This window comes from Mchenga conophoros, linkage group LG23, assembly GCF_057382185.1.
Source record: "Mchenga conophoros isolate Kocher_MC1m ecotype Shallow Benthic linkage group LG23, M_conophoros_male_GT1.1, whole genome shotgun sequence".
Taxonomy (NCBI): Eukaryota; Metazoa; Chordata; class Actinopteri; order Cichliformes; family Cichlidae; genus Mchenga; species Mchenga conophoros.
This window is the reverse complement of record NC_140547.1, coordinates 51,568,822-51,578,855: the sequence shown is the minus strand read 5'-3', so window position 1 is coordinate 51,578,855 and position 10,034 is coordinate 51,568,822. Positions and strand designations below refer to the sequence as shown.

At 38.2% G+C, this 10,034-nt stretch overlaps 1 protein-coding gene across 2 annotated transcripts in view; it reads right to left on the bottom strand.

Annotated features, from left to right (window-relative positions):
- Positions 1-1,324: 1,324 nt before the first annotated feature.
- The window catches only part of LOC146548292 (neuronal membrane glycoprotein M6-b-like), a 50,877-nt gene continuing 42,167 nt past the window's right edge, over positions 1,325-10,034 (bottom strand). For both annotated transcript variants that reach the window (XM_085264068.1, XM_085264067.1), the window contains exons 3-7: positions 8,187-8,346; positions 7,490-7,658; positions 5,438-5,511; positions 5,281-5,346; positions 1,325-4,634 (exon numbers count right to left, since the gene is read on the bottom strand). In XM_085264068.1, coding sequence (XP_085120194.1) covers positions 4,482-4,634; positions 5,281-5,346; positions 5,438-5,511; positions 7,490-7,658; positions 8,187-8,346 — 622 coding nt within the window. In that variant the 3' untranslated portion in view covers positions 1,325-4,481. The remainder of the gene's footprint in view (positions 4,635-5,280; positions 5,347-5,437; positions 5,512-7,489; positions 7,659-8,186; positions 8,347-10,034) is intronic.

Below are 10,034 nucleotides of genomic sequence, written 5' to 3'. Positions count from 1 at the left end.
GTGCCCCTGTGTCAGAAAATGGTGAGATAGTTCCAGCGTCACACTATTCTTCCTGTATGTTAGCATTAGACCTCAGATGTGTTAGAAATTAGGCTGAATGTTAGGAGAGCTCTCCTTGGACTCTAAATAATATCCATTAAATAATAAAAAATGTTTTGCAGCAATTTTGTTAGAACATGAGTGAAAACACCCGTGTGGGCAGACTGAGTTTGTGTGGCGTCTTTCAGTTTCTTTATAGTCTGGAACTGTAGGTGTTCAGTAGTTTCACAGCTCAAATATTTAGAACCACATGCTTGCCTGAAAAAAAATGATCATATCTGCTAATTTCCTTTGGCATTCTGAGAAAGAAACATCTACTTTTCTCTCCCCGTGACACAGACGGTGGCAGCAGCATACAATTATCTCAGCTGGAATTACCTGTGATTTCAGAAATGACTTGTTCTTTTTGTCCTGCTGGCAAAGCTGCCAAGCTCATGAGTCATGTAGGATTTTTATACTCTGGAAACGACTTCAAAGATTCAACTAATCTAACGTTTTAATTTGATGTATGCATTGCTAGAATAATAGACAAACAGGTGTTACTAATGCTATTTGGCACAGAGTCTTAATTAATGTAATTATTAACGCTTGTGTTTATCTACTATTTTAGATCAAAAAGGCTACAATGCAAATGATTGTTTTAATTAGCGCTAAAATGTTTAGTTAGATCACTATTGAAGCTTCTTCATGCCACTTGAAAAATAAATAAATAGATAAAATGTATTTATTTAACAGGCAGCCAAGTCAAAATTTCAGGTTACTGACTTAAAATTTTGAGATGATCTGATTATTTATCCATTGGAACAGTCAGTGAACAGAAGATTAATTTCTATGCCAAGGCACGATCCAAAGAGGAAGTATTAAGTGTTCAATGCCATTTGTTTGCCATCACGATAACACAAAAAATACCAAGATGAACTTGGAAAGTTTAAATGATCAGTAAAAATGATTAAATCCCAAATCAATCCAGATCACTCTTTAAAAATAACAAAACAGCATAACGACATTAAGAGAATATGCTCATGTGTGCCCTTTTCCCTTCAACATTGCTTTTTATTTAGAGAAATGTTTGATATTTAAGCTGAAGCTTTGCATTTTGTTCCCATTACTGTACAAAAATGCACTCCAAGCGCTATTCTGCTGTGTTTTTCTTTTTTTTTTTTATACATTTTTGATTCAAATCACCAGTTGGAGCCTTAAGAGAAGTCTCTTATCTATACTTTCACTTTAATTTTTTAAATAAGTGTCCATAAAAATCACAAGGAAGAGGCGGGAGGCAACGGTGTCACGATAATAAAAAATATCGGTTTTACTAGAGAAGGTTACAAAAATCATCACTATATAGGAGTCATAGAACTATTTCCAACTTAAAAAATAAAACCATAATGAAACACCTACAGGGACTACAATGCCATCAAAGTACAATGGAGTTTTCTTTAGAAAAGAGTGGGTGGAAGGGGAGGAAGGAAGGGGGCAAACACCGCCTACCATAGTTGTCATTACAATTGACTACACATCACCTGAAAAACTGCAAAGACACAGTCATGTCTCCTTCATGCAAATAACAAGGAAACAACAACACCCTGACACGCATCGTCTTATAGGAAATTGAAGTTTGCCTTTACATCGACCTGGCGGCAAAGCACGTATATTTATCAAACATAACACACATGGCAATATAGTCCTTTTTTTTACAGAATAGACAGCTGCACACATGGACAATACTGACATGCTTCATCTCATCAAAGTTCAAAAAATTGTTTTCTTCAGTGTTTTTTGAGGGTGAACTAACCAGTAATGACTGATATAGAATATAGTTCATGATTATTAAACAATATCTGGTTATAAAATTAATGTCTGAAAATTCCTGACTTGTTTTATTCAGTGTAAACATCCAAAAACAGTCTCTGTGGCTCATTTGAGAGGCATGACGTATAAAAAAAAGGAAATAAAATAGGAGAAATGAAGAAAAGAGTGACTCCCCCTCATGTCTCGAGTCACTCACTTGGTCGGCCGTCGAACAAAAATAAGCACAGACATGTTCCATAAAATAATTAGTACTAATTTACAAGAAGAACTCAGCTGCCTAAAACTGGTAAAACATTAATAAAAATCAATTTCCACTATATTTTTTTTGTCACATTTTAAAATGTATACGTCACAAGCACCTCAATCCATCATATCATGTGACTGCACTTTATCCCTCTCACGACATATCATTTAAGATGTTACATTACAATTATTATATCAAATGCAGAACTAGTATCTGAGTGCTAAACACATATCTCAAAGGGTACATTTACATATATTGGTGGAAAAAAAATTGCATGGCAAATGACTGATTGTGTTCTCATTGGTTTGGGAACGGAGCTATTTCATGTTTTTAGGGTCATTCGGCTATTTACAGGTGAACTTTCTCAAAAGAAGGAAGTGAAAGAAGAAGTTTTTACTGTATAATTCACACAGGACTGCAGTCTGGAGAAGAGTTTAAATGGTGATGTTTTAGGAAAAGTACACAACTGGTGGAAAATCAGACTTGGTTTAATACCTGAGGTGTGTGTCTGTTTTTTAAGACCCGGACAGATTTATCTTTGATTTCTGCTGCGGCTGGTGGTGAGTGTAGCAAAACCCCATTTTGGTCTTCAAAAGATCAGTTTCATATTCAGAAGTATGCTAATATGTTTTCTTGCCAAGAGCTAGATGAGTAGATCCATACCACCTTTGTCAGTAAATAAACATCAAGCACTAAAATGCGTAAGAAAGTACTAAAATGATGTACTTCTTTACTTGCACTTGCTGTTTTGAATGCATAAATGCATTAATACTAAAAAGTATGGCTACAGGAAGTGTGTAAGGCTGAACTTCTCACTTTTAATAATGACCACCATCTTGTAGCGGAAAAATAACAGAAAAAGAGGAACCAGCAAACATTAGCCAAGAACTGGAAAAACAAGGCCCTTCAATTAATTATTAGCCCAAAAGTGGTAACGGAGGACCCATCAAACAATTTTTAGCTATGAACTGGAAAAGGAGGGCTTTACAAACAATGTTTCAGCCAGCAGGCCCTACCAATGCTAGGTAGCTAGCTAGCTAACAGCAGCAGATATCTTTCTTCAGCTGCTTGCATTAGTGTTTTTGTGTTTGTTTTTGGATTGATTTTTGCATTTTGTATTACTTAATCATCTTCATTGTAGAGTGAATTAGGTTAATATTTGGTCGGCGTCTCAACAAAAAGGAATGTTCACAAAATACATTAGCTAGCGCAACAATTGATCCAACGCTACAACTGTTGTTTCTGTAGGTGCATGACTTGCTGAAACAAATCAAAATTCATACACTACATGATTATGTACACTGTGTACTACACTGAAGTGAAACATCTTAAATCAGACACAATACCAGTCTTTGTGTTTCCAGTCTTTATGCTAACCGTAGCGCTATGATGAAGCTTTTTACAAATCATACAGACAGCTTTTAATCATTTCCTCTAATCCTTGACCTGAAAGCAAATGAGCGTATTCCTCGAAGCTTTTCCTTGCTTCAAAGGTTGCTACCTCTCCGGTCTTAAATAAACTGTGAGTGCCTTAATGAGTAAATAAACTCTTATCATGTAAATGCATAATAATCCTTGAGATACCACATGATTTGACATAATTTTAGGTATTTCTATGAGAGAAGGGATTGGAGTGGTTCATGTTTTTTAAGGGATTTTCATTGTCCCTTTTTTTTCTTTATTTAATAGTGCAACAACGAGCATTAGCAAAAGAAGTTAAAGATGGAAAGAAAAGTAAAGGAGAAAAACCTATGAGCGCAAAAACATAAAGAAGAAAAAAGATCATAATAGTATCTGGCATACTTTTCAGAGAGTATTAAAAAAAACAACAACATTCGTACACATTCGCACAATATATTCATATTCATATATATATGCATATAAAACACCAAAAAAACAGAGGAAGTTGATCACTGCCTGGCTTTTTATGGTCGATGCAGGCAGTGAACAATGTTTATCTTTTTTAGGCTGTTAGGAGCTGTGTGTCGAGAGGCTGTGTTGGCTCAGGGCGCGAGGCCATCACAGCCGGGCCACGTTCACGAGTCGCCGCCCAAAAGCACGAGGGAAGAGACGCTTCTGAACTGATGTACTGTACCTGAGCTCGACCCCGCGGGCGAGCTCTCCCATTCTGAAAGCATCCGCCTCCGTCTGGGCCTGCCACTTCTCCTGACTTTCTATTCTCTTCCCCTCAGGTGTGAGGACGTGCCCACAACCCTTAATGAACACTGCGGAAGGGAAGAGGATGGAGAATCAGGAGGTTTTGGGACTATCAAACATGACCGAGGTGGTTTGTTTTAACGGAGGGAAAGGGTGGGTGTTAGTTGTTGCAAGGGGATGGGGGGTTGTGGTGTGGAGAGAAGACGGATGGTGGTGTTGGGCTCTCTTGTCCTTATGAGTAGGAGGACGAGTTCTGGCCCTCCTTGGAGCGTGCCTCAGCCTCCAGATCCTGGTCATCCTTGGTCTTGATGTCCTGGTAATCGTGCGTGGAGGCGGCGCTCTTCAGATAGGCCCAGTTGGCCCCCAAAATCATCAGGTAGTGGATCTGAAGAGATACAAGATTTTTTCTTCATGTTCAAGCACAGGAACTAACTCCATACTACTACTACTACTTCTATTATTACATGCATTCAAAATGTGCTCAAAAACCTCTGCGTGCATGTTTTTGGTATGTCCTGTTACACCCTGTTTTACATCTGTGTGCCAAATCCCCAAGTGTCTCATCCCACACTACTGATTTGTGCCCACTGAAGTTTAGCGATGTCTAAATGTAGAAAACATCCAAATATATTAATAGAAACCAACCTGAGAACAATGAAAATGTTCCAGAGCAACATTACTGTACAAGCCAGTTTTCCTCAGTGACTTTTTTCTAGCATGTCTTTCCACCTTTTGTAACACATCAAAGTACACAGAGCTTCCAGCTGACCCTGTGCCAACATCTGGAGTACTGCTTAATGCTTTTTTTGAGCATCTCCATCTCCCTGGACTCAAAACAAAAAAGCCCACCTCCGCAGCAGAGTAAAACACTGACCCTTGGTGAGCGCATGCACAGAGGCGGGCTGCAGAAACCCATAGAAGGACATATGTGAGAGGCGGAGAGGTTGCCGTGGAAACAGATAATCATGCCATAGCAACATGCATATTTTGAGCGGCACACTACCGCATCGGTGGGATCATGAGGAGCTTACCAGTGCGATGACGGTGGCTCCGGCGCCGGCTAACGCAACGATGTAGAGGTGGTAGGACAAGTAGAACTGCGGGGAGAAAGAGAAGCTAGGTTAGTGAAGGGAGGAAAGGAGAGCGAGGGAATAAGGAAAAAAACAAAGGAGGTCAGCATCCTCTCACCTCACTGGTGTTACAAATCTCTCCCAGCGTGGCTCCGCAAGCTTTTCCTGGCGTGGCATTATAGGGAATAACACCTGCGGGATCAGAGAGATGAAACGTCACAGGACTGAGACAAGAAGCTTTTTCCTCCCCAGAGACTGTGTGATATGATTGAAGGCATTATGCATTAGGCGCAGATAAAGATTAAAGGAAACAGGGCTGGAAAAATGTGGGTCATTGTGAATCCCTTTTTCCTTTCTTTCTTTCTTTCTTTTTACTGTAGAATCACTTTAGGGGATTGCTGCTATAGGCTGCTATCTGTAAAAAACAAACTGTGTGCAGTTGCTTGTTTTAGCTTCTAAAACCTTTCCTCAATCACTCATCAGCTGGAGCTCCAAAACTGCTGACAATAATTTGACGACTGAGTAATTGGGGTTAATATTTCACACGCCGTGCTAGTGCAGCACCGCAGCCAATGAAGCATATGTGATCCTCATCCTACTTTGTAAGCGAGCCAGCTGTCTTTCAAATGTGGGTCACGTACTGTACGTTGGGCCATCAGACTGATGACCACACACGCAATCACAGGGGAGTGTTGCTGTGCTGTAACACTGCTTTGAGGTGGATTTTCATAGAGATCCAGTCACGCTCTCAATAATCTAAATGTATTCGTTTGACCTCTTCGTGCATAGACAATGACATTTAAAGTGGTTGGAGATGAATAGGTGACGTTTATAAGGAGGGGAAAGCCTGAAAAATTGTTCCAGAGTTTTCTGCCTGCAGGTAACGCCTGTGTGGAAATGAGAGAGGCACCTGGATGTTTTTCCTATTTTGCTGCAGACTTTTTAAAGTTAGCCAGAATATTTCTTGATCAGGGGAATTTCTCCTGAACTTTAAAGACCGGTACCATGACAGATTTATTATTTTTTAAGACATCTTTTGAAGATGGTTTTAAAGTGAACTGATTAGCATGAAAGCAGGTTTCATCATCTAAATCTTTGGTCTGGTGCAGCAATGCCACAATTCTATTACATTTTATACAGCACTTTAAAATATTTTGTACAGATTTTCATAACCTATGATTTCCAAGTGTTGCATATCTTCTTGGATGTTTCCATACATACTATACTGTACATAGTAAACAGATCCAGTGTATATATGTATATTTTTCATTGTGAGGTCGGCCATTTGCCTCAGGAAGAACCACTGTGTATACATTGTCAGTATGTGGTTTTACATGTGATTCGAAAAAAGAATAAAATAAGCCTAATAGGTTTAGGAGGAGGCAGTTTAGCTTTGTTATTCCTAATTTACATATAGCACATTTGAATAAACAAGCTCTCCTTCAGGCTGCATGTAGCCCTGCATATGAGCTAACATGAGTTTGGAGCAACAAGGAATGGTTGTTGAGTTACAAACGACACATCATCTGTACATATTATTTGCAAACTGTTTATAACCAAGTAATGGAGGCCCACCTGTCTGGCAGGTACTACTCCTGCACAAACTGTGATGAAAATGTGTCAGCTGTGATAACATAAGGTGGGCAGAACAAGAGCTACAGGAAAAATATAAAGGGCAGACTGGCCTTGTTGACTGGAGAAGGAGGTAAGAAACAATGCTAGGGAACTGCAAAGCCTTACAGCAATGACTATTAGAATAAAAACCAGGCTTTCAAAGATTTATTGGTGCTAAGTGATTAATTTATTTTGACAGGCTGCATGTTTCAAAAACAACTAAATTGACAGATTTCTCATCGTCAGTATCTGAACATTTATTATTGTTCCAGTGCTAATTTATGTACGATTTTTTAGCCTCTCAATACTAATGTTTATCCTTTATAGGGAAAACTATGATATTAGTACAGAAAGATACAAAATATCTCATAAAAGTTCAGAGAATTATGAGCTAGCCTATACCTAGCTAGCCAACCTAGCTCAAATGGGCTAATGTCAGCCAATTTCACTTATAAAATCTACGTATGCCACACATGTACGGTTCATTCAATCACCGAAAGAATGCATCAGACATAAACTTAACTAATACAGTTCACGTCATTTCTAAGTTACTGACCGTACTGCCTGACATCCACACAGATGGAGTCAGGAGAAGTGATGTTAGCATAGGGAGATTTCATGGTAGCACAGGTATTCCACATGTTAAAGAAGAGGAAAACCGGGATCGCCGTGAAGCCGAAGATGGCAAGGAAGGCCAGGAAGAGGATGTAGGTCAGGAACATGAACTGAGGAGAGGAGACAAGTGGAAATAAAGAGAAAAACTGATTTTATAAAAAAGAAAAGAATATTTTTTAAAGGCTGAGATTGTTTATACGGACACAAATCAGAGGCAAATCAGGGTTTACGCTAATGTTAGCCGACATCTGCAGCAATTAGAGTAATCAGGGTAGAAAGGACAAACAGTGCCAGAGTTACCCTGAAGGCTCGAGTGGGATTTTAAGCATTTGTGTATGTGCAAGTATTTGTTTATATCTGTCTTCGTCATGCGCACGTGCTCATAAACGTGTAAATGCGTGTGACTGGGTCTCTGAAATACTTGATGACCCTTATTCAGGCATGTAAAGCATACTGAAGGACCGTTTTCTGTTTGTTGTTTTAAGCCACTAAACTACTTTAAGCAGGAACATTTTAAAATACACATCAAAGTCATTAAGTCTCATTTGGAGGCTTTAATTTGAAGTCTAACTGGGTCAGTGGGTGTGATGATTTGCAGCTGCTTATGTGTGCGTGTGTGTATTTGTGTGTTCACATACGAAGGCGGTGATGCAGCGTCCACAGACGGTGGTCTTGAAGTCACTCTGCAGCTCCTTCTTGATGGCGCTGGTGGTGTAAAAGCCCTCAGCCAACAGGACGATGGCGTACACAAAGAAGAAGGAGCCAATGCCATAGATGATGTACTGAAAAATCTGAATCCTGAACAAAAACAGAGGCAAAGCAAGGAATTAGCTTTAAACATCAAGGTTATATGAACCTGCACCAATGAAACCCTAAGCTAATGTTTTATGCTGTTTAATGTTAGCTCGTGTAAGCTAAAACCCTTTTTATTTTATGTTTCATTTAACTACTTTTACCTTTTTTTAAAGAGATAAAGATCAAGATTATATTGTATTATATTGACTATCGTTGGGTAACCTTAGATAATAGTACCATTAGCTCATGGTGGTTCATCTTAGCTAATGTTAGATGCAGTTTTTGTGGCTAAAGTTGGTTAAGGTTAGACATTTGTGATACATAATTTAAATTTTACTTAAAATGTAGACTTTTGGGACAAAGGGATGTGATACAGAGCTGGATTAATTGGTCAGGAAGCTTTGTTGTGCTTAAAGAATTTTCTATCAGTCTGTCTTTTTCCTGACTAAATCATTGTAATAACTCAGGTTATGTTCTGAGTTTCAGTTTAAAATAGATTCAGATCGCACAGTTTCGCTGATTCTACTATCCACAACATGTTTTAAGTATAATATAAATACTCTACTGTAGGATATGTGCAGCTTCAGAATGAAGCTGAAGTGTAATGTTACAGCAGCAGAACGGCAGCACAGTGTCACTGGCATTTGAATGCAGCTGGTGAAGCAGACAATATATATATGTTTTAATACTTGGTTCTAATCTCTTGCTAAGTCTTTTCTCCACTGCTGGAACTGAAGCTAGAATATTAGATTAAAAAACGGATTAGGGTATTCATTTTCAAAAACACCTATTCAGGCAACTTAATAATAACTTTTCTTTTGTTAGACTACGGGACAGTAATGTTTAATGTTTATATTTAAAGTTTCACAGCTCTAACGTGCAGCCATCACGTAAGAAGGAAACAGCAGCGTTAAAATACATGAATTTAAGTTAAAATGTTTATTTTAATGCTCTGCACTAAATCCCAAGATTACGATAGATAAAGATCGAAATATGAATTTGTCTTTCTTTCTTTTTTATGTTCCTTATAAATTTTAATCACCACTTTATCATCATAATCTGACGACATCTCTGAGTGGACTAGACAGAACTCATAGGGATGACTTTGTCAGCACGAAGAGTCAGATGACACATGAAACACCCCTCTTATAGCCTCTGTAGGAATTATATCTCACTTATCTTAACTGCACTACTGTATAGCTCTGTGTAAATAATCATTCTGTACATTCGATAATCTTTAATCCTACAACTGTTTACAACTTGCATAGTTCCCATTTCTGTATAGCTGTATATCTCAGATTCTGTAAAGTTATTTATTTCATATTCTGTATAGTTTTTCATATTTATATCCTGTTCATATCCTGTACATAGCTTGTACTCACTACAGCCTGTACATACTTATAGTTATAGAATATTCACAACATCATACCGTGTACATTATAACATACCATAATAGACCCATTTCTGTAATATACTCACATATCTATATTATTGCTAATATATATTGTAATATATCTATATCACTAAAGCACTTCTGGATGGATGCAAACTGCATTTCGTTGCCCTGTACCTGTGCATGTGCAATGACAATAAAGTTGAATTCTATTCTATTCTATTATGTGTACAAGTAGAGAACAGGAAGCAGAAAGGAAGGCTTAACAGACCATGTTGATAACCATCGTACTGAAATC